Source organism: Carcharhinus amblyrhynchos, chromosome 11, assembly GCF_965287045.1.
Source record: "Carcharhinus amblyrhynchos chromosome 11, sCarAmb.v2.hapA, whole genome shotgun sequence".
Lineage (NCBI taxonomy): Eukaryota > Metazoa > Chordata > Chondrichthyes > Carcharhiniformes > Carcharhinidae > Carcharhinus > Carcharhinus amblyrhynchos.
The window spans coordinates 41,983,348-42,008,229 of NC_137334.1; the positions used below are offsets into that span (position 1 = coordinate 41,983,348).

The 24,882-nt window shown below is 40.7% G+C and overlaps 1 protein-coding gene across 2 annotated transcripts in view; it reads right to left on the reverse strand.

Annotated features, from left to right (window-relative positions):
- The window catches only part of agps (alkylglycerone phosphate synthase), a 136,848-nt gene that overhangs the window by 21,086 nt on the left and 90,880 nt on the right, over positions 1 to 24,882 (reverse strand). For both annotated transcript variants that reach the window (XM_080198912.1, XM_080198913.1), the window contains exons 11-15: positions 22,729 to 22,856; positions 18,525 to 18,576; positions 11,657 to 11,733; positions 4,190 to 4,302; positions 1,856 to 1,925 (exon numbers count right to left, since the gene is read on the reverse strand). In XM_080198912.1, coding sequence (XP_080055038.1) covers positions 1,856 to 1,925; positions 4,190 to 4,302; positions 11,657 to 11,733; positions 18,525 to 18,576; positions 22,729 to 22,856 — 440 coding nt within the window. The remainder of the gene's footprint in view (positions 1 to 1,855; positions 1,926 to 4,189; positions 4,303 to 11,656; positions 11,734 to 18,524; positions 18,577 to 22,728; positions 22,857 to 24,882) is intronic.

Consider the following 24,882-nt stretch of genomic DNA (forward strand, 5'->3'; position numbering starts at 1 on the left):
TCTGGTGTGCTCCATGTGCCTATCCAATAACTGCTCGCAAGTTCCTAAAGTGTCCGACTCCACTATCACAGCAGGCAGTCTATTCCACACACCAACCACTCTGAGTGAAGAATCTACCATGGACATCCCTTCTCTATGTCCCACCATGAATCTTAAAGTTATGCCCCCTAAAAACAGCTACATCCACCCGAGGAAATAGTCTCTGCACGTCCACTCTATCAATCACTCATCATCTTATAAGCCTCTTAAGTCATCTCTCATCCTCCTCCGCTCCAAAGAGAAAAGCCCCAGCTCCCTCATCCCTTCCTCATAAGACCTACCCTCCAAACCAGACAACATCCTGGTAAACCTCCTCTCCACTCTCTCCAATGCTTCCACATTCTTTTTATAGTGAGGTGATCAGAACTGAACACAATATTCCAAATGTGGTATAGTTGCAGCATAACCCCAAGGCTCTTGAACTCAAACACCGTTAGTAAACACTAACGCACTATAAGCCTTCTTCATGGCTCTATCCACTTGAGTGGCAACCTTCAGAGATCTGTGGATATGAACCCCAAGATCTCTCTGTTCCTCCACATTCCTTAGAACCCTGCCGTTGACCCTGTAATTTGCATTCAAGTTTGTCCTACCAAAATGAATCACCTCACACTCATCAGGATTAAACTCCATCTGCCACTTTTCAGCCCAGCTCTGCATCCTACCAATGTCTCTTCGCAGCCTGCAAGAGCCCTTCACCTCATCCATTACTCCACCAATCTTGGTGTCATCAGCAAATTTACTAACCCACCCTTAAGTCACCTCATCCAAGTCATTGATAAAAATCACATAGCAGAGGACCCAGCACCGACGCCTGTGGTACACCGCTGGTAACTGGCCTCCAGTCTGAAAATTTTCCTTCCACCACCACCCCCTGTCTGCTATGATACAGCCAGTTACTTATCCAATTGGCCAAATTTCCTTCTATCCCACACATCCTTATCTTCATGAGCCTACCACAGGGAACCTTAAACACCTTACTAAAATCCATGTATACGACATCAACTGCTCTACCTTCGTCCACATACTTAGTTATCTCCTCAAAGAATTCAATCAAATTTGTGAGGCAAACCAGTAATCACAAATACATTTTAAGAATTCACATCCTTAGCACTAGATGGGACATCCATGCTACGAGAAATAGAATTATTTACACTGAAAGAGAAATTACCACCCTGCCATCATCGATGAATAATTAGCTTCTAGTTACAATAAAGGAACTTTCAGCTCATCAAGTTAAATATTAATGGTGCTTAAAAAGTTAAGAATTTACACCAAAGAAAAAATTGTTTTAAACTAAACAGGTCTGTTAAAAATTGTTGACTAGAAGCATGTTAATGTGAAACTGTTAGTGATGGTTCTGTATTGAAAATTGCCATCAGGGATAGACCTAGGGGCAGCACAGTGGTCAGCACTGCTGGCTCACAACGCCACGGACCTGAGTTCAATTCCCAGCTTGGGTCACTGTCAGTGCGGAGTTTGCATGTTCTCCCTATGTCTGCATCTCCTCCAGGTGCTCTGGTTTCCTCTCAGTCCAAAAGGTATCCTGGTTAGGTGCACCGACCATGTCAGTGTACCCGAACATGCACCAAAGTGTGGCAACTAGGGGATTTTCACAGTATCTTCATTGCAGTGTTAACGTAAGCCTACTTGTGACATTAATAAACAAACTTTAAAAAAACTTTAAAGTTCTTAACCGGTTACATTTTTAATTTTTCCCCAAATTCATCTCTAAAAGTTTTCACTGTCCAAGCAAAAATACACCAAAATTGCTGAATTGAAAATGAAAATCCAAATACATCTACAAGCAACATACCCGGATGTAAGCGATAACAAATGTTAGCATGTAGCCCCGCTGCCCGTTATCTTCTCCAGCTGCCAAGCCCCTGTAATCAAAAGCATTCATTTTACCAGAGTCAAAGCAACAACTCACCAAAATCAAAAGTATTATTCATGAAGGTACTAGGTGAATTCATCATTTTAATGGGGGGGAGCAAGTAATCAGTACTCTTTTTGCATTTTAAAACATATGCGTGGGCCTGTTTTTCTATACTTGACATTGGTGTACAGGTGATAAAAAAAAAATCACTGGACGATTATTTAAAAAATGCAGTCAATTTGATTGGAGGAGCAGTGAACATCAGCAGCAGTAAGTTCAAGGTTCAAGGCCTGGGGAGCCAATAGCCAAGGAGCAGGTCCAGGATGAGACAAAATCTACATAAAGGGTTCAATGAAGACTGGATTAGATTACAATAAAAATCTTAATCATCTGACTTCATTTAGTAAAATAAACAAGACTATGCAGATTAAAAACAGATTGACAATTGAGGGACATTTCAAAACTTAAAAATATAATTAGATAAAGAAAAAACACGGCAGAGCAGTTATGTTTTGCAGAACTAGCATGTGGGAATTGGCGACATCAGTGTGACTCACATCTGCATTAAGTGTCTGCAGCTCAAGGAGCTTTACCTTAGGAGTTGGTAAGGAGTCACACTTTGGACTCTGCAATTCATCAGGAAGGGCGGACATTAACAGGACACTCGTTCTCAGAGGGAAACATACCCCGAAGATTAAATACTTCAGATCTGTGATCAGGGACAGTGTAGGGTATGACTATTAATGAGGCATGATGTGGAGATACCAGCGTTGGACTAGGGTGGGCACAGTAAGAAGTCTCACAACATCAGGTTGAAGTCCACAGGTTTATTTGGAATTGCTCCGAAAGCTCACGATTCCAAATAAACCTGCTAGACTTTAACCTGGTGTTGTAAAACGTTTTATTATTATTGAGGCAGGCATGGGGACCCTGAATGTAGCAATGTAGGAGTTTCATTGCTTGCACTTGTTCAAACAGGTATGAAGTTCTTGAAGCTTGTTTGGATGAGACAGGGGCTGCAGGAAGGACAAGCAAATTGACCACCCTACTTGTAGTACAGGGGGACCATTCAAGCTGCAGGGAGTAAAAAGCAACTTAGCGGAGATTGGGGATGATAGTTGGGAGGAATCTATTCTGTTCTCTGCATGATGCCCAAAGGCTGCACTGCCTGCCCAAGGTTAGAGGCATTGCATCCAGACTGGAGAGGTACTTGCTGGAATTTAGTTGTCATCGGTACAAAGTGGAATATGATGAGGTAATGACATGAAGCAAGACTATGAGAGCATCGACTCGCTGCACCCCTCCCCCCAAACTCCATTCCTCCAATCTTCCTCAACCCAACTAGCACACCAAACTCTCCCCCCTCACACCCACCCCAACAACCCCTGATCTGACCTGACTAATCCCCACATCTGAAAACACATCACTCTATCCACCTACCTCACCCACCCTACCCCCTTTGCACCTACATCACTGAGCCTAACCTTTCAAATACCCTAGCATCTTGCAACTTAAATTTGCTCTGGTTTTTCTAAAGCTACTTCGGGACATTTAAACTCTTATCAGAATATGGCAGTTACTACTGTAGTTTCCATGTGGTTCCTCTGTGTTCCTACACAGACTGAATTTTTCAGGAGCCTCCATTGGAAAATTGACCAGAAAAATCAGAGGAAGGCAAGTGTTACTTATTTCTGTCTGACCAGGGTTGGAATTGAGATCTGTCCCTGAGCAAAGCGTTTGGGCCCATAGGCCAGTTAACCTAACATTTCCCATTTGGAAAATGCTGGAACTGATTCTTAAGGAAGTAGTTGCACTATTCAACATTGGTCATTCAATATAATCAAGGCTGAGATAAACTGATTCTTCAGCTGCCCAAAAGCTGAGGGTTATGGGGGAGGCACAGGGAACTGCAGCCGAGTTCAGCCACATTCTTATGAGTTTGTTGACTCGCTGGTCAGGTTCAAGCGGCTAAAAGGCCCATTCCTGCTCCTATTTCTTACGCTGTGTTTATGCAGCAAAAATTAAAGCAAGCGGGATCCAGATATGTGTAAAAAGGCCAAAGTGGTTGTGGACAGCTTTAATAGCTGCTGATTTTATTCTCCATCTCAGACACAATGACTTCTCCTTTACATTGTATTTAATTATTATAGAACTTTATTGATTCTTCGTGTCTCCATGGTAGTCGTATGTAACAGTATGTATATAAATTGAAATAGAAAAGTAACTTTTTGAATTCACTAGACAGTCCACTTTCATTTTTTGAAGTCTTACCCAACTTTGGCAGCAATATCGTAAACATGCTTTTCCTGTTGAAGAACCTTTTCTCGACTACCCTCAAAAAGTAGGGTAGCTACACACAACTCATTGGGATCAAATCCCTTGAACTGTGGAAATAAAAGTATGAGATTATTAAACAAAATTTGAAGGCATAAGGATGCTGCATCTAAAACCAGATATATATTTTAAATATTTACACTAGAATAATGTAATTAAATGCATTTTAAAATAACCATCAGGTTCTAATGACATTTAGGAAGGGGAAACATCTCCAATTCCATGAAAAGGGATGAAATCAAATCTGGAAGGAAATCTGCCATCCTTACTGTCTGGCCTACCAGATGCTTGAATCTTAACTTGCCTCTGAAATGGTTTAGCAAGCCACTCAGTTCAAGGGTAATTAAGGATGGGAAACAAAAGCTGGCCCTGCCAGTGGTGCCCACGCCCCATGAGAGAATAAAAGTGCAATAACATTGAGTTTGTAGACCAAGATCATAAAGCATAAAAGATGAATTATCAAATTAATCACACATTGGAGTTATTATACACTAACTGATAACCACAGAACTTAGTTCCTTTGACAGATTTAAAAAAATAAATAGGTGGATAACAGATTTTGCTGAGCATCTGTGTGCAATCAGGACCCTGACCTTACAGTTGCATGCCATTTTAACACACAATCCTGCTCCCATGCCCACAGGTCTGTCCTTGGCTTGTTGCAACGTTCCAGTGAAGCTCAATGCAAACTGGAGGAACAGCATCTCACCTTCTGGCTAGGCACTTTACAGCCTTCTGGTCTCAACATTGAATTCAACAACTTCAGATAATTTGCTCGACCCCACCTGGACCCCTTTGTTTTCATTCTATTTTATTTAATTTTTTACTATCTTTAATTTCTTTATCGTCTTTCTTCATTTTTCTACCCCCCCCCCACTCTTCCCGCTACCTTATCCCCTTCCCTTACTTCTCCTTTTCTACATCTTACCTCTGTCCTATTACCACCACCACCCCCGCCCCATCATCTTCTTAGACTTGTGTCCATTCACACTCTATTCCCTCTGTGGACAGCTATTAGGATTCTTTTCCCCTTGTTTCTGTGGCTATGGCTCACCTTTTAGAGGATTGGTTGTCAAATAGGAGGCAGAGAGTGGGGGTCAATGGGAGCTATTCGGATTGGCCGATGGTGACTAGTGGAGTGCCCCAGGGGTCGGTGCTGGGGCCTCAGCTTTTTACCATTTATATAGATGATCTGGAGGAGGGAACCGAGTGTAGGGTGTCGAAATTTGCTGATGACACCAAGATTGGGGGAACGGCAAATTGTGCGGAGGGTGTGGAGAATCTGCAGAAGGATCTAGATAGGCTGGGCGAATGGGCCAGGAAATGGCAAATGGAATTTAATGTTGGCAAGTGTGAGGTGGTCCACTTTGGTAGGAAGAATGGTAGGAAGGACTATTACTTACGGGGCGAAAAACTGCAGCAGGCGACGGTGCAGAGGGACCTCAGGGTCCTTGTGCATGAGTCGCAAAAACCCAGCTTGCAGGTGCAGCAGGTGGTCAGGAAGGCAAATGGGATGCTGGCCTTCATAGCGAGGGGGATTGAATATAAAAGTAGGGAGGTCTTGCTGCGGCTGTATAGGGCATTGGTGAGGCCGCAGCTGGAGTACTGTGTGCAGTTTTGGGCGCCGCACCTGCGCAAAGATATTTTGGCCTTGGAGGGAGTGCAGAGGAGGTTTACTAGGCTGATACCGGAGTTGAGGGGGTTGAGCTATGAGGAGAGGCTGAATAAACTGGGCTTGTACTCGTTAGAGTTTAGAAGAATGAGGGGAGATCTCATTGAGACGTATAAGATGATGAATGGGATGGATAGGATAGAGGTGGAGAGACTCTTCCCGCTCAAAAAAGACAGTAGGACTAGGGGACACAGCCTCAAGATAAAAGGGGGGCGGTTTAGAACGGAGTTGAGGAGGAACTTCTTCACTCAAAGGGTGGTGAATCTCTGGAATTCTCTGCCCGTTGAAGTGGTGGAGGCTGCCTCGCTAAATATTTTTAAGACGCGGGTTGATGGGTTTTTGATAAGAGAGGGGATTAAGGGTTATGGGGAGAGGGCGGGAAAGTGGAACTGAGCAGCGACAGATCAGCCATGATCTTACTGAATGGCAGGGCAGGCTCGAAGGGCTTGATGGCCTACTCCTGCTCCTATTTCTTATGTTCTTATGTTCATTCCCTCACCCTACAGTATAAATACCTCCCACTTTCTATGCCTTTTAGTTTTAACAAAAGGTTGTCTGGACTTGAAATGTGAGCTCCTTTCTCTCCTTACAGACGTTACCAGGCCTGCTGAGATTTTCCAGCATTTTCTCTTTTGGTGGATTTTTCATACATTTGCTTCCCTTGTCCTTCAGTGAGGTAGAAGTACAAATTTAGAAAGCTGCTATCAAAGAAGCCTTGGTGACTTGCTGCAGTGTTTCATACAGATGGTACACAATGTTGTCAGTGTACACTGGTGATGGAAGAAGTGAGTGTTAAAGGGGATGAATGGGCCGTGTCGTCCTGAAAGCTGACAAGGATCTTGAGCATTGTTGGAACTGAGGCAAGAGGAGACTATTTTATAACACTACTGGCTTATGCCTTGAAGTTTGTGGAAAGGGTTTAAGGAGTAAGGGAGAGAGTTATCCACTGCAGAGTAACAGGCCTCTTACCTGTTCTTGTAGCCACTGTATTTACATAACAGTGAGAATTGCAGTCAATAGCCACCATAGGATATTCACGGTGGGAGATGTCAGCAACAGTAAACCAGTGAATGTCATGGGGAGGTAATTAGATGCTCACTTAATGGAGATGGTCATTTGTACCACAGTAATTCCAAGAAATGTTACTTGCCACTTATTAGCCCAAATAACCCAAATTAGCCCAAAGAGAGAGAGAGAGAGAAAGAGAAAGAGAGGGAGAGAGAGAGAGAGCTCTCTCTTTTCATTCACAGGTTTTAAGTCAGTCCACCTCGTGTCCAACGAGGGGCATACACGCGATGGGTCGTACTGGGGCTGCTCTTGGTTGTTCGAGATTGGCCTAGTGCTTCATGTCGTTAGTGTGTGCCTAAACTGGACAAGATACTGGGCAAGATGACAGCTCAGTGACTATCGCTGATTGCTGTGCAGACACATAGATTTGGGCCAGTGTCTGTGGGAGTTTGCGCATTCTCCCCGCGCTTGCGTGGGTTTTCTCCAGGTGCTCCGGTTTCCTCCCACACCCCAAAGATGTGCTGTTAGGCTGATTGGCAGGAATAAATTGTCCCTAAATCAATTTCCCTCAATCTGGATGGCCATAAAACATTAGACAGGGGTCGTGGGTGGAGGGGGGGACGACTGGTGGTGTTAAGATGGCGGCGCGGGCTCGTTGGGCCGAAGGGCCTGTTTCCCGGGCTGATTTTGTTCTTTGTTCTAAATTTGACTTACAGGTCTGAGTGAGGGCTCAGACAATTTGTGTCTCAGGAATAGAAATAAATACTGTATAATCATCAGTGAATGCTTTCATTTCAATTTCATTCAGGCTTCTCCATGTCCCACACATTCAAATGCCGCTTTGCTGTCAAGGGCAGGGCAGTCAACTCTCACCATAATTTATAATTCAGGGTCAGGCAAACAGCAAGCAAGCTATAGTAACAGGGGATTCACTAGTTAGAGACATGGACAGGCATTTCTGTGGCAGCGATTGAGATGCCTCCCTGGTGCCAAGGTCAAGGATATCTGAGCGGTTGTGGAACATTCTTAGAAAGGAAACTGAGCAGCCAGAGGTCATTGCACATACTGGTACCAACAACATAGGTAGGAAAAGGGGTGAGGTCCTGAAGTGTGAATATAGAGAGTTAGGCAGAAGGCTAAAAAGTGCAGGACTGTGAAGGTAGTAATTGCTAGACGACTACTGATGCTACGTGCCAGTGAGGGTAGAAATAGGAAGATTAGGCAGATGAATGCGTAGCTTGAGGGCTGGCGCAGAGAATTAGATTTTTGAATTATTCGGATCTCTTCTGGGGAAGGGGGTGACCTGTTTAAGAGGGACAGATTACACCTGAACTGGAGGGGAACTAATATCCTGGCGGGGAGATTTGCTAAAGCCACTCGGGAGGGTTTAACTAGTTTCGGGGGAGAGAAGAGAGAGAGAGAGAGAGAGAGAGAGAGAGGGAGACCCAAAGCAGTAAGGGGACAAAAGAGAAGATTGAGGACAGCACAGAAGTTAAAGGGAGCACATTAAGTAGTGAAGGCAGTGTCAGTAATCCTAGTACCAGATAGATCAGGCAAAAGCATAGCAGAGAGCAAGGAAGTCCAGATTAAACTGCATTTATTTCAATGCAAGAGGCCTGACAGGCAAGGCAGATGAACAGGGCATGGAGGGATACACAGGACTGAGATATTGTAGCAATTACTGAAACAATGGGTAAGGGAGGGACAGGACTGGCAGCTCAATGTTCCAGGATAAAGATGCTATAGGAAAAATAGAACAGGAGGTAAGACAGGAGAGGGGAGTTGCACTTTTGATTAGTGAAAACATCATGGCAGTACTGAGAGGGGACATATCCAAGGGTTCAGCCACTGAGTTTATATACGTAGAACTAAGAAATAAGGGGGAAATCACTTTGGTAGGGTTGTACTATAGGCCCCCAGTAGTCAGCAGGAAATTGGGGAGCAAATATGTAAGGAGATTACAGATAGCGCCAATAAAAATAGGGTGGTAAAAGTAAGGGATTTTAACTTTCCCAACATTGGCTGGGACAGCCATAGTTTTAGAGGGTTGGATGGAGAGAAAGTTGTGTGTATTCAGGAGGAATTTCTCATTCAGTGTATGGACGGCCTGACTAAAGAGGAGGCAAAACTTGACCTCTTCTTGGGAAATAAGGACAGTGACAGAAGTGTTAATGAGGGGTCACTTTGGGACCAGTGACCATAATTCTATTAATTTTAAGATAGCTATGGAGAATGATAGGACTGTCCCAGAAGTTCAAATTTTAAATTGGGCCAAGGCCAATTTTGATGGCATCAGGCAGGAGCTTTCAGAAGTTAACTGGGGGGAGTCTGTGGGAAGGCAAAGAGATATCTGGTAAGTAACAGGCTTTCAAAAGTGTGTTAACCAGGGTTCACGGTAAACACATTCCTCTTCGAGTGAAGGGTAAAACTGGTAGACGTAGGGAACCCTGGATGAATCAGGTGGACAGTGTGGTGAAGAAAGCATTCAGCATGCTTGGTTTCATTGAGTTCAGGAGTTGGGACGTTTTGTTGAAGCTGTACAAGACATTGTGAAGGCCACACTTGGAATACTGTATACGCTTCTGATCACTTTATTACAGAAAGGAGATTATTAAACTAGAAAGAGCGCAGAAGAGACTTACTAGGATGCTACCAGGATTTGATGGATTGAGTTATAAGGAGAGGCTGGAACTTTTTTCTCTGGATCATCTGAGGTATGATCTTATAGAGGTCTATAAGATAACGAGGGGCATAGATCAGCTAGATAGTCAATATCTTTTCCCAAAAGGTAGGGGAGTCTAAAATTAGAGGGTATAGATTTAAGGTGAGAGGGGAGAGATACAAAGAAGTGTCCAGAGAGGCAATTTTTTCAGAGGTGGTGAATGTCTGGAACAAGCTGCCATAGTAGTACAGGCAGGTACAATTTTGCCTTATAAAATGTGTTTCGACAGTTACATGGATAAGATGGGTATAGAAGGATATGAGCCAAATGCAGGCAGTTGGGACTAGTTTAAGGGTTTTTAAAAAAGGCAGCATGGACACGTTGGGCCAAAGGGCCTGTTTCCATTCAGCTCTATTATCCATGTTTAGAGGTTTGAGGAACCTAATGAGGTTTGGAGCCAAGTAGTCCCAGTGAAACTCAAGCTGAGCATCAATAAAGAGCCTACTGATAATTAAGTAATGCTCAACAGCAATGCTGATAAAGCTTTCCATCACTCTGATGATTGAGAGTAGGCTAATTAGGGTGGTGATTGGCTGGGTTGGAGTTATCCTGCTTTTTTATGCACAGAACATAGCTGGGCAATATTCCACTTTGTCAAATAGATTCCAATGTTGTAACTGTATGGGAATTGAGTGGCACAGTGTGTGACTAGTCAGGAGAACAGGTCCTCAGCACCAGAACCAAAATATTATTAAGGCCCATGGTTTTTGCTGTATAAAGTGTACTCATCTTTTCTAAATATCACGGAGTGAAACTAATTGACTGAAGAATGGTACTAGTGAGGATAGGAACCTCAGGAAGAAGCCAATGTGGGTTATCTACCTGGGACTTGTGGCTGACGATGGTTTCAAATGCTTTAGTTTTGCCTTCTGCACATACATGCTAGGCACCATCATCATTGTGGGTAGAGATATTTGCAGAATCTCCTCCATTGTTAGTTGTTTAATTGGAGTTGGAAATAAAGGGAGTAAAGCTGAAAAATCAAATTGTTTTATCTCAATTTTCCATTAGTAAACAGGAAATAGAATGAATGCATTCATAGGAAGTTATCACTTTTAAACTATTCAAAACTCGCAAAAACAACATGCTTTTCAATATAATTTAGACAGACTACAAATGCCGCAGTAACAATTTGTACTTTCACATACAAAATGCCATGATCTCCACTGGGACTTTTATGGAAAAAACAACTTTTTTTTTTAAACTCATCAAGAATATTGTCAACAATAAAGTTAGTTCTACATGTTTATACTAAATATTGCTCACTAGCTTCTTCTGAAGTGTACTCACTTCATACTTTTCTGCATTATATTTCATCTGCCATTTGTCCACGTATTCCACAAATTTGTCTGGGTTTTTGAAATTCTCCACTATCTTCTTCATAATTCTTTCAAGTTGCATATCATTTAATTTTGAAATTGTGCCCAGTACATCTAGTTGTAAGTTGTTAATATGCATCAGAAAGAACAGCAATCCTAACATTGATCCCTGGAGAACTCTACTATATAAGCCTTGTTCCAGTTCATAAAACAACCATTCAACACTGCTGTTTCCTGCCACTCTGCCAATTTTGTATCCATGTTCCTATTATCCCTTGTATTCCATAAGGTCTATCTTTGCTCACAAATGTGTTGTATGGAACTTTATTAAATGCCTTTTGAAAGTTCACATTTACCACATCAACATAAAAATGGGCTGGATGTGGATGTGCACTAAAGGGGATTTTGTGACAACAAGGTCATTGGATACCATACTATATGCAATGAAAGCAAATTATTACCTTTTAGTAAGGTTAATGGTGAGCAGAAGGTGAGACCATCTGACTCACCTTAAATTGTTATTCTTGATGGCGATTTACAAATATCCCAACAATTTTGACAAAAGCTGCATAATGATTTCAACATCATGGCTGAAATCTTAGCTTCCTTGAGTTATTCCTATGTTATTTTTCTAATTTATTTAGAATTACTTTACAATGTTAAGACTGAAAAGCTGAACATACCTTAGTAATGTAGAACTTTTTCAGTCCATCCAAAAATGAAGTAAAAATTGAGGCCACTTGTGGTTTTAGTGCATGTCCTGTTTTGAAAAATTATATTTTAGTTGGAAATGCAACATTCATTTGGATTTTAAATCACATCTACATGGGCTGATAATTTGACCAACATATTTACAGTGCTGATAATGAACTTTGACAATTGCAGCTTTTCCATTTGATTGGGAACACTTAGCTGACAATTTGCAAGAACTGAACACAAAAATGCTTATAAAATTGTCATAAATGAAATATTACAAACCTTCAAGGAAGCACAAAAAATTATAAATTTGATAAAGCTCCATTCTCCTAATTCATATTATTTGTTTGGACATTGTTCATTATTGGTCTCCAAGTCTTCCTCAAAGTAATACTTTACCTAGTATTAATTATATTCTGGCAATGTCCAGAAAATACAAATACAACAATACTTAAAGGAATAATCATTCATAGGGACAAAAGACACATTAAAGTTTAAAAACCATTTTTGTCTGCCTAACTATTACAGTACCTGAAAAGCCGACATTGATGAAAACAATACTCATGTTCATTAACTGAGACATGTCAATCACCTATGTTTTAAATATACTGCACTGATTGAAATTTCAGTAATGTAACATTCGGAGTTAATCATTGCTTAGCTCAACCTTAAATAGTACAGGTAGTGAGCAGTTAGAGATTAATCAGCTTTTCAGTCTATTTAAACATTCCAGCCCAGTATTTTAGCATAACGTGCAAAAGAATTAAATGTAAATTTAATGCAATGAGTTTCCACAATCTTTCACAACAGCATTAAGACAATGTGTTAGAAGCAGGCTCACAAAAACTGGCCTTGCCCTGAGGTGAACCATCAGCACTGGAGCTTCCTATAACTGCACTTCTTTAAAAAAAAGGCCCTTTGAGAAGGTTCAAAAAACATTTAACAACTATTGGCTGCAGTGACACCAATACATATGTTATGCATTTTTTTTAGAAGCTCACTATTGTACTGTATCCAACTAGAAAATGTTTTGGTCTATTACCATTTTTAACAACTCAAAATAGTATTTTGCATGGTATTGCATGGAGTTAAAAATCCTTTTTTTTGGTAAACTCATTTTCAGCTGTATTAATTAAACAGCACCAAGTTATCACTTATAAATCCACAAGGAACATTTCTTGAAAGATGACATTTTTTAAATTAAGTTTTAAAACACTGCTGATTGCTGGTTTGTGGGAGATGTTGTATTCATGATATGCAAATTAGCAACTAGAAACAGGGGCAGGTGAAGACTTCTCAATACAATTTTAGGTGCGAGCATTGATGGTACCCAAAGTAATAACTCTACTTCTAAAACCACGTTTGTGTTATATATTTAAACTGGTTGCAGGTTCATTTAAGAGTTGATCACATGATTTGATGGTGATGTCACTAGGGTGTTTGCACAGGCTGCTGTTTTACTTTGTTTTGTATTCTGTGAAGAGCCAAGAATATCTCTTTCAATAAAACCTGCTGTGTGTTAGCTTGAGTCAACGTGTACAAACCACATCTTTTCCTTTTGTGCAAATATCCACATCCCTAAATAAAGAAGTTTCTCTTCATGCTGCCTTTGAATATTTTATCAGTCATTATGTCTTCTGATACACCCACCCTTCCATTTACGGGGAAAAGTTGCTCTCGATCTACTTTGTCTGTGTCCAAGATTTTCAGCATCTCTATCAAACCTACTCTTTCTAAAAGAGCAATCATCCTATCTTCTCCAACTGAGCCATATAACTGAAGCTCCTCAGCCCCAGAACCATTCCAATAGATCATTTCTTCACTCTCTAAAGCCTTTGCATCCTTGCTATTGCATAGTGTACAAAACTTGATATTGTACTCTAGTTGAGATCAAACCAGTGTTTCATAGTAAGTATTTGCTTTCGTATTCTATGCCTCCAATTAGAAAACCCAGGATCCAATTTGTCTATTTGCGCCAAATTGTGCACTTGGGCCTCAGTGCTCTTGCAACCCTTTAGAATTTCACCCTTTAGTTTACATTACCTATCTTTTTTTCCCATATTTTTTATTGATTCATGTGACTTCAGCATCACTGGCCAGGCCAGCATTTATTGCTCAACCCTACTGTCCTTGAGGTGGTGGTGATGAGCTGCCTTCTTGAACCACTGAGGTCCATGTGGTATTGACATACCCACTGTGTTAGGGAGGGAGTTCTAGGATTCTGACCAAGTGGCAGTGATGGAACAGCGATTAACTTCCAAGTCAGGATGGTGGGTGACTTGGAGGGAAAAATCCAGTTCGTGGTGTGCCCATGTGTCTGCTGCCTGTGTCTTCCTATATGGTAGCAATGTTAGGTTTGGAAGACGCTGTCTGAGAAGCCTCGGTGAGTTCCTACAGTGCATCTTGTAGGTGGCAGGCGGTGTTGTCACTGCATGATGGAGAGGGAGTGGATATTTGTGGATAGGGTGCCAATCAAGAAGCCTGCTTTATCCTGAAGGACAATGATAATACAGCATTCAGTGATGGCAATGCCACTGAATATCAAGGGATGATGGTTGAACTCTCTCTCATTGGAGATGATCATTGTCTGGCATGTGTGGCACAAAAGTTAACTTGCCACGTGTCAGTCCAAGCCCAGATATTGTCCAGGTCACGTTGCATTTGGATATAGGCTACTTCAATATCTGAGGAGTCACGAATGCTGAAAATTATTCCATCATCGTCAAACATTATCACTTCCAACCTAATGATGGAAGGTCCCTGATGAAGCAGCTGAAGATGGTTGGGCCTGGAACATCACTGTGAGGAACTCCTGAAGTGACGTCCTGGGACTGAGATGATTGAGCTCCAACAGCCAGAACCATTTTCCTTTGTGCCAGGTCTGATTCCAATTAGCTGAGTGCTTTTTCTCTACCAAAATCCATCAGTTCACAGTTCCTTGCTTTAAATTTCATATGCCACTTGTCCAGCCATTCCACCAGCCTATGTCCTGATGGAGTACATTGCTGTCTTCTTCACTTCTACACTTCCAAATTTTGCATCATTTGCAAATTTTGAAATCATGCTGTGTCCAAATCATGAATATGTATCAAGAAAAACAGTGGTCCCAGTACCAACCCCTGAGGAACACAAAGGTATACCTTACCCTGGTCTAAAGAAAACAACTATTCACCATGTTCGATTTCCTGCTCCTCAGCCAACCTCATACCCATGTCCCCTTTATTCCTGGGTTCCAACTTTGCTGGCAAGCCTGTTACGGTGGCACTTTATCAAACACTTGAACATGAACGTTTATAACATTATTAATTGCACTGTTCTCATCAACACGCTTTGTCGCCTCATGATAATAAAAAAAATCAAGTTGCTTAAACACAATTTGCCTTTAACAAATCTTGTACTGGCTTTCTTTAATTAATCTGCATTAAACGAGATTGCTAATTTTGTCTTGGATTATCGTTTCTGAAAGCTTCCCTTCAGAGGTTAAACTAGCTGCCCTGTATTTGTTGAACTTGTCCTGAGACATCTCTGAACAGGGATATTTGCAATTCTCCAATCCTCTGGGACCACCTCAATATAAAGATTGCAAGATTGTAGCCAGTCCTTCCTCAACTTCCATTCTTGTTTCCCTCAGCATTTCAGATGCCTCCTATTTGGTTCCAACTTTAAATACAGCATGATTTTCTAATACATCCTCTTTATCAATGTTTATTTAGCCCATCCTGCACCACCATTGCCATTGATTTTTGCAGCATCATCGTCCTTGGTAAAAACAGATGCCAATTACTCATTTAGCGCCTCAACCATACTCTTTGCCTCCATGTTCAGGTCTCCTTTTTTGGTGATCGTGCCCTCCTCTTGCTATCCTTTTGTTATTTATGTTGACAGAAGACCTTTAGATTTATCTATATGTTGATTGTACCTTTTTTTCGCCTCTTTCCTTGACACAATTTTCTTTTTCACTTCCCCTCTGAACTTCATCTCAATTCAATCTGGTAGCCACGTGTTATTAAACTATAAACTGTAATACGCACTCTTGAGTTTCATCTTACTTTCTATCTCTTTCATCATCTTGGAAGCTCTGGCTTTGGTGACCCTACTTATTCTCTTGTGGGAATGTATCGTGATTATAGCTGAACCATCTCCTCTTTAAAGGCAGTCTACTGATCCGTTACAGTTTAGCCTCCCTGTCATTGATGCAGATTTATCTGGGAAAGATTCATTTTTAATATACTGAAATTCTCTTCCTTTTTTTTAAACACTAGATTGCTCCTTGTCCTTTAACATGGCTAATCTGAACATTTTTGATGCTATGGTCACTGTTCCTAACTGTTCTCCCAACAACACTTAGACTATAAGATATAGGAGCAGAATTAGGCCATTTGATCCATCAAGTCTGCTCTGCCATTCAATCACGGTTGATATGTTTCTCAACCTCATTCTCTTGCTCCCCCCATAACATCTAAACCCCTTACCAATCAAGAACCTGCCTTAAATACACTCAATGACTTAGCCTTCACAGCCTTCTGTAGCAATGAATTTCACATGTTCACCTCCCTCTGGCTGAAGAAATTCCTCATCTCGGTTCATCCCTTTAGTTTGAGATTACGCTCTCGGATCCTAGTCTCTCCTACTAATGGAAATAATATCTCCACGTCCACTCTATCCACGCCTTTCAGAATTCTGTAAATTTCAATGATATTCCCCCCGTTCCACCTCATTGTTCCAAACCCCATTGCATACAGACTCAGAGTCCTCAAACACTCCTCATATGTCAAGACTTTCATTCTCAGAATCATCGTGAACTCCTCTGAAGCCTCCCCAAGACCAGCACCTCCTTCCTTTGATATGGGGGTCCAAAATTGCTCACAATATTCCAAATGCATCTGACCAGAGCCTTATAAAGCCTCAGCTTTTGTATTCTAGTCCTCTCAAAATGAATGCTAACATTGCATTTGCCTTCCTAACTACCATCTCAACCTGCAAGTTAACCTTAATAGAATCCCAAGCCCCGGTGCACTTCCAATTCTGAATTCTCTTTCCATTTAGAAAATAGTTTATGCCTCTATTCTTCCTACCAAAGTGCATAACCTCACACCTTCCTATGTTGTATTCCACCTGCCGCTTATTCGTCTACTCTCCTAACATTTCCAAATCCTTCTGCAGCCTGCCTTGATCCTTTAAGCTATTTTGCGCAGCTTTTAATTACTTAGACAAAAGCAAAACAAAATCAAAAACATGAACTTGGAGTTAATTTGTTCAGTGAACCTCTTCTCACCAATCTCAATCAGACAATACCATCCATTACTGAAATGAAGTTGACATTTTAAACACTTAGTGCTCACATGCAGTAGTTTTGCTCCATAGTGATAGAACACGGAGCAATTTTGGGCCCCTGCTGTTTTGTAAAACTACAACGCAGGATAATTGAAAATCTCCATTATTATAGTTTAAGTAAAAAGTAACAGAAAACTGATTATTTCGTCATTATGGATTATTCAGATTGGGTAGAATCTGGTAGTAATGTAGACTCAGTAGCTGAAACACAGTATTCTGTAACTATTGAATGGTTTTATGTATTCATTTATGACATTTGCCATTTTATATCATACCTGCAAAGCTCTTATTCAATATACAAAAAGCTGTTCACACCAGTAGTCACGTCACTTATAACAGGAGAATATGGCGTTTGTGAATGCAGTGTCTAACGGATTGCCTGATCACTTTTTTTCCTTTATGTATGTTGGTAACAATTTACACACACACACACAATTTTATTATTTTATGAAGTGGAAAAAATTCAGAAACTTTGCAGAGATTACAGTCATACAGTGCTTAACACTGCATTGATCTGGAGGCATAAATTAACAAACCATAGAGAGTCCTTTAAACAACAAATGTAGAAACCAATTCAACAAATGATCAGCAGTTTGACGTTTGAGGGGCAGTGCAAAATTGAATGGACAGGCTTTCCTGTCCCCAGAGAACCTACCACCCAAACCCAGATGCGATTTTACACTAGGGCAGGCAAAGTCTTGGATAGGAAACTCACCCATTTACCTAACCTATGACCTTTTCCCATCCAGCATCAATTTTTAGGTTGGTGGAGTAAGTAGGGTAGGAAAGTGACATTTACAATTATCCCCATTATAGGTGGGGGGTGTGTGTGTGTGCGCGCAATTTTTTTTCCAAGGGCAGATGGAAGTCCTGCCCACTTCCAATCACATGGCAGCGAGAATTTGACAGTCAGGCTGGCAAGCACCAATCCCTCTCCATCCTTAAAATTCCACCCTTAAATATCTTGAACCCTCTGCAACCAGTGCTGGATCTGACTTCAGGCAATCTCAACAGATTGCAATTTAAGTCAACAAAACTAAGTTAGGATCGTAATGAGCCACTGCACAGCCTCAAGACAGATTTCAATGGATTAATATCTACTATTCAAAGAAGATACTTGTAACTGAAATGGCTAGATTGGCTTTACATTTTGGAACTGAAGGCTCAAATCCAGAGATGAGAGCAATAACAATTTTTTTTATTAAAGAAAATATGTATTTATTAAAAGAGCATAACTGGAGCTTTGTCAATGTAATTAATTGGATTTAGCCACAATTCTAGCCCATGGCTAAAACAAAACAGAAATAAAAAGGATTCCTGATAAATCAACAATATGCATTATGTTTGACAGTATCATTTAACTTGGCAATCTCAGCCTTATGCTTTCAATGTCAATTCATGTAGTACTGAATTATTACATCCTTAAGTCCATAGGTCATACAATAAACTAAAATACAAACTTAAAAATTAATGTATACCATTGCAAATAAAAATCTATTTCAAGACTTCATATCTGCTTACCAAACTGGAACTGTGTATTGTCCATTAGACGAATTGATGCAGGGGCACATCTCTGCAGAAATGAAAATGTAAAGCAAATTCCCACAGATATCAAAATAAACATGCTGATTTTGAGGGGCAAGAAATTTGTGGTTTTACTCATGCAAAATATACAATATTTCAATTTTTGGTACAATACTTCAGCATTGGACCTAGTATCATACCAGTTCTTAAGCACAAACTTCTTTTCGAAACAAAAAAGAGAAATGCACAGCAAATCAATGAACGACTATGAAAAGACAATTCATGACCAGAAATTATGTAACCAATCCTTTCTCTTCAACTGATCTATATATTTCCAGCATTCTCTGATTATATTCCAATCTACAATTTAACTTGTGAAGAACTTCTTAAAAGCATTGCATCTTACCTAGCACCCAGCTTGATACAATACAAGCAAAGTTTGAATGTACTACAGTTTATAGAGGGTGAAGAATGCCCAGAACATTGGAAGCATCGAGTTTCAAGACAACAAAGGTAGAGACCCAGGTTACAGCAGTTGATGGCCTTTTCACATGTAGAATCATCATAACAGTGCAGATGATTACCATTTGGTTTGTTGTATCTGTGTACTTCTCTGCCTTTTCTCCTTGACCGAGCAAATCCTCTCTTTTCAAACAATCTGATTCCCATTTAAGGCCACTTAAAACCTGTCTCCACCATGCTCAGGATGTGCATTCCAGATCTCATCATTCGCTGCATTAAGCTTTTCCTCATGTCGCCTGACTCTTTACCTAATCATCTTAAATTGGCTTCCCTTGGTGTTTATCCTTCTGCTAAGGGAAACAGTTTCTATCTGCTCTGAATAGACCCCTCATGATTTTGAGCAACTGTATCACGTCTTCTCCATCTTCACTCTTGCAAAAAGAGTAGCTGTAGCTTTGACAATCTATCCATAACTACAGTCGTTCATCCTTAGAACCATTTGGTAAATCTTTTCTACGCTGTCTCTAAACCCTTTAGCCTCTTTCCTAAAATGTGCAACCCACAACTGAATACAATCTTTCAGATGAACCCAAACCAAATGTTTCAAAAAATCCACAATTTTCTTGCTTTTGTACTCAATCCCTCTATTTATAATGTTAGGGTTCAATTTGCTTTTTGAATTGTTTTCTCAACTTGCTTTGCCACCTTCAATGATTTGTGCACAGAAATCCCCAGGACCCTCTGCTCCTTCCTTCCCTTTTGAACAGTAGGCTTTATCTTGTATTCCCTTTCATTATTTTTCCTAACAAAATTAATCACTTCATAATTCTCCATGTTAAATTTCATCTATCACACCATACTCCTCCTACAGTGTGTTTTTATTTGCCCAACATATTGGGATTGCTCTTGCTTGATTCCACTCTCAACCATCCAATGATAGCAGGAATGGTTGAGGTTCCTGCCCATTATCTCCACATGACCCAAGGAGTCATCTCCTCTTCCTCATCCATGTTATCCTTTGTCAACTGCATCAGCAGACATGGGTTAACTCCCACATGCATGCTGACAACTCCAAACACAATTTTTCCACAATGTTGCTTGATCCCTCCTCTACCTTTGTAATGCCAAACTGTTTTTCCAAATACTAAGTCTTTGACTAATCTCAATTTTCTCCAGCTAAATAATTGAAGGACTGAAGCCATTCCCCATGATTCCTGCCACAAACTCGGATTTGCATCCTATCCCGAAGTCCTACCCACCCAACATCTCCGTCCAGTTTTTCCCAAATTTCCTCTACATCTTTTAGAGTTTAATACAGTCACCGTCATCTTTAAATCTCTTCATGCCTTAACTCCATCTATACATAATTTTGTAATATTTATAATATGCTTCCCCACAAAAGTCTCCATTCCTTTCGTTAGGGCCTTTCAATCAGCTTAACATTTCAAAACTGTGACAGCAAGGGTGTGAGGGTAAAAGTAATCAAGACAGGTAAATTAAGTTACAAGAACCATGGTTCAACAGGCTCAAAGCACTTCTATTCCTATTATCCATATAAGCCTTGGAACTTTTTTTTGTAAAAGAGCAGCAATACAAAGGCAATTTACTGTTAAGCAAGGGAATATCACATCCATCACCAATTTTTGTATGATGAGGAAATGAGAGAGAATACTGGAAGTACCTTCACGAGTACAGATAGAAAAGGAATACCATGATGGATGATTAACATTAAGGACTGCATAAATAAATATATATAAATGGAATGTACTGGTGACCAGAGCATCATCTTTTAAATTCGATTTAATCACCCACTTCAATTTGGAATTTGAATGCAACTGGTTCACAGCATAAGATTCTCAAGGGAAACTGTCTTCAGCACAACAGTTACACATTTACACTGATGCACAAGATAAATCTGTCATGCGGCACAGTTCCAACTGTAAAGCGTGGATTGCTCGCATGGTCGGGTAGACAATTCCCTGGGTCCAGATGGAATGCATCCCAGGGTACTAAAAGAAACGGCAGAAGTAATTGTAGATGCATTAGTTGTTATTTATCAAAATTCGCTGGACTTGGGGAGGTGCCAGCTGATTGGAAAACAGCTAATGTAATGCCACTGTTTAAAAAGGGAGGTAGACAAAAGGTGGGTAACTACAGGCCAGTTAGCTTAACATCCATAGTTGGGAAAATGCTGGAATCTATCATTAAAGGAAGAAATAGCAGGACACCTGGAAAAGAATGGTTTAATCAAGCAGACACAGCATGGATTCATGAAGGGAAAGTCATGTTTGATGAATTTACTGGAATTTTATGAAGATATAACGAGTGCGATTGACAGAGGGGAACCAGTGAATGTGGTGTATTTAGATTTCCAAAAAGCGTTCGATAAAGTGCCTCACAAAAGGTTGCTGCATAAGATAAAGGTACACGGAGTTGGGGGTAAAGCGTTAGTGTGGATTGAGGATTGGCTAACAGAAATCAGAGAGTCGGAATAAATGGGTGCTTTTCTGGTTGGCAGTCGGTGAGTGCTGGCGAGCAACAGGGATCGGTGCTGGGGCCTCAACTGTTTACCATATACATAGATGATCTGGAGGAGAGGACCAAGTGTAGGGTAACAAAGTTTGTGGATGATACAAAGATGAGTGGGAATGCAAATTGCGTGGAGGACACAGTCTGCAGTGAGATTTGGAAAGGCTAAGTGAGTGGGCAAGGATCTGGCACATGGAGTATAACATTGGTAAGTCTGAGGTTATCCACTTTGGAAGGAATAATAGTAAAAAGGACTATTATTTACATAGCGAAAAATTACAACATACTACTGTGCAGAGGGACCTGGGAGTCCTTGTGCACGAATCACAAAAACTCAGTTTGCAGATGATCAAGGTGGCAAATGGAATGTTGGCCTTTATCGCGAGAGGGATGGACTATAAAAGCAGGGCGGTCTTGCTGCAATTGTACAGGGTACTGGTGAGGCCACATCTGGAGTACCGTGTACAATTTTGGTCCCCTTATCTAAGAAAGGATATATTGGCTTTGGAGGGGGTGCAGAGAAAGTTCACCAGGTTGATTCCAGAGATGAGGGGGTTAGCTTATGAAGAGAGATTGAGTAGACTGGGCCTGTACTCACTGGAGTTTAGAAGGTAGAGGGGAGATCTTATAGAGACATATAAGATAATGAAGGGACTAAACAGGGTAGAAGCAGCAAGGTTATTTCTACTTAGAACGGAAATAAGAGCTAGAGGGCACAGCCTCAAAATACAGGGTGTCAATTTAGAATGGAACTGATGAGGAACAACTTCTCCCAGAGGATAGAGAATCTTTGGAATTCTCTGCCCATTGAAGCAGTAGAGGCTACCTCGTTAAAATGTGTTTAAATCACAGATAGATTTTTGACTAATAAGGGAATTAAGGGTTATGGGGGAGCAGGTGGGTAAGTGGAACTGAACCACTATCAGATCAGCCATGATCTTATTGAATGGTGGAGCAGGCTTGAGGGGCTAGATGGCCTACTCCTATTTCTTATGTTCTTATGGTCACCGTGTTTGTTAAATTACTAAAATTATTCATTGTATTGCTGTCTATGTCTCCATAAAACATGACTCCTAATCCCCCAAAAAGGGATGACAAAACTTATTCTGCAAATGCCAGATTTCCAATTGTTCAGTACTGGGTACAAATATAGCTGTTTAGTTAGAGTAAATGTTCGGGTATATGCAGGAATATAGAATTAATTAATTACCTGTCGGGCTACCTCTCGTAAACAGGCCACTCCATGTTCAAAATTTGGAAACACAATAGAGCCATACTTCTGATATTCAGGCAAAGCCCTGATTTTTATTGTGACTTCTGTGACTACACCAAGTGTTCCTGAAATGAGAGAAAATAATCTGAAAAAAGGGGAAGTATACAGGAATTACAATGTTTTTTTAAGCAGTTAAAGAACCTTGTATCATCCACTAACTCAGTTCCGAGCTGAATGTACAGTTCCTATAATATCCCTTTTGGTCTAATTCACATAGTACATTATACAAGGTTTTTCTATATAGTACATTAACCGGCTTCCTCAGAATGCTTGAATGTTGGGTCTATTAAGACAGCTATACACGGCAATTATTTTAACATTAACAGAATAAAATTATTCAAACTGTCAGCATTTAAGTCTGCACATCCAAATATTTGTGTCACTGCATACGAGTGCCAAGTAAGCAATTTACCATCAATAATGTTAAAACGTTCCAATCTAGTCACTTCAATGCCTTCCTGAAATACCATTTATGCAAAATAGGGTCATACTTATTGTTTATGCAAGTGAGATATTGCAATGCCACAAGGTCAAGAATATTACTCCAATCACAATAACTCTAATTGGCAAACTATAGACTTAAATAGGAGAAAAATATAGTCTCCCTGGATTATATATTAAAGAGATAATGACAGAGAACAGAATAAATCTGTCAGCAGCACTTTATTTCCTTGTGGCAAGCTTCCAAACTTGATACCACTAGCTGCCAAATAGAACACAGAAAAAGTATCTCACCGCTCCCCTTCAGGGAAGACAAAAAAAAAATTGGGTTATCCCCCCAATCCTTGAACTATTCTTATCTACATCTAACTAGGCCAGGAGAAAAGTGTCATCAGCAGAGGCTTGTCAGACTTCCAACCAACTTTGTTGCCTTGCAGGGGATCACATTCACTCTGGTGATGCAACATATGGCACTGCAAACTATGGGCATTTTCAAACCCAAAGCAGCCAACAGGTAGCTACACATACCAAATGCTCAACATTTGTAACCATGGGGTACAACTGCCTGGCATTTATGCCTAAAATCACGTACAATGGAGACTGAAAAATATCAAAAGTAAAAATCTTTTTAGAGAACATGTCTGATGAAAGTTCCCCACCAGGGCTTTGGGTTCTTTGGTCTTTCTCAACAAAATTGCCTGAAAGACACTAGCACCATTCTGAAATGGTGGACACAGGCAAACAAAAAGCAATTAAGATTTGGCTAGGGCAGACTACAGCCAAAGCTTCTGCTAAAAGCAGACAGATACAATTAGTCAATGACAACTACTGCTGATACCCTTTTTACACAGACATCAAGCAATGGCTCATTTTCAGCATTGCAGTGCTCAGTGGCATAATGCAAACAACAGAACTCCTAAAATCTTTGTAAGTCATGATTCTAGTTATTGCCTTACAAGTAGGCAACAGTCAGGAATAAACGTAGAAAATGCTACACAAAGTCAACAGATCTAGCAACAGTTTTTGGGAGAGAAGTTGAAGTTTCAGGTCAATGACCTTTCACCAGAACTAATGAAAGGTCAGACAAAAGGACATCAATCTGAAGTGTAAACTGCTAAGCTTGATCAGCATTTCTAACATTTTCTACTATTTCAGATTTCCAGCATCTGCAGTACTTTACTTCTGTACTAGGTCACATTCAGGGTTGGAGCCTTCATAACCTTGGAGTTCCTACTCCTCATACCTAAAGTGTCATTAGTAAGCCAAATAAATGGGCATGCACACTGGCTAAGGTTGACAATCCTCCCAGAGTAGCTGGGAAACTCCCCCAGAATCCCTCAAAATTCTGGTGGCCAAACAAAGCATTCTGGGTCCACGTCAGTCAGGACCCATTGATAGCCAATCATAGCCCAATGCTCAGGTAGCACAAAACTCCAGCAAATCAGGATTGATTGATAGCCACTCAGCTCGTGCTCAGGTATCACCTAACCTCTTATGCCAGGAACCTTCCCCCCCACCCACAGAAATAGACCTAATCTCATTAGCAGACCCCATTTCATGGAATTCTTCGAATGGCTTCCAGGCCACATAACCAATTGAGGTGATGCCCAGTCAGACTACAGGAGGAGGAAAGGGTGCCGAATTTGAGCC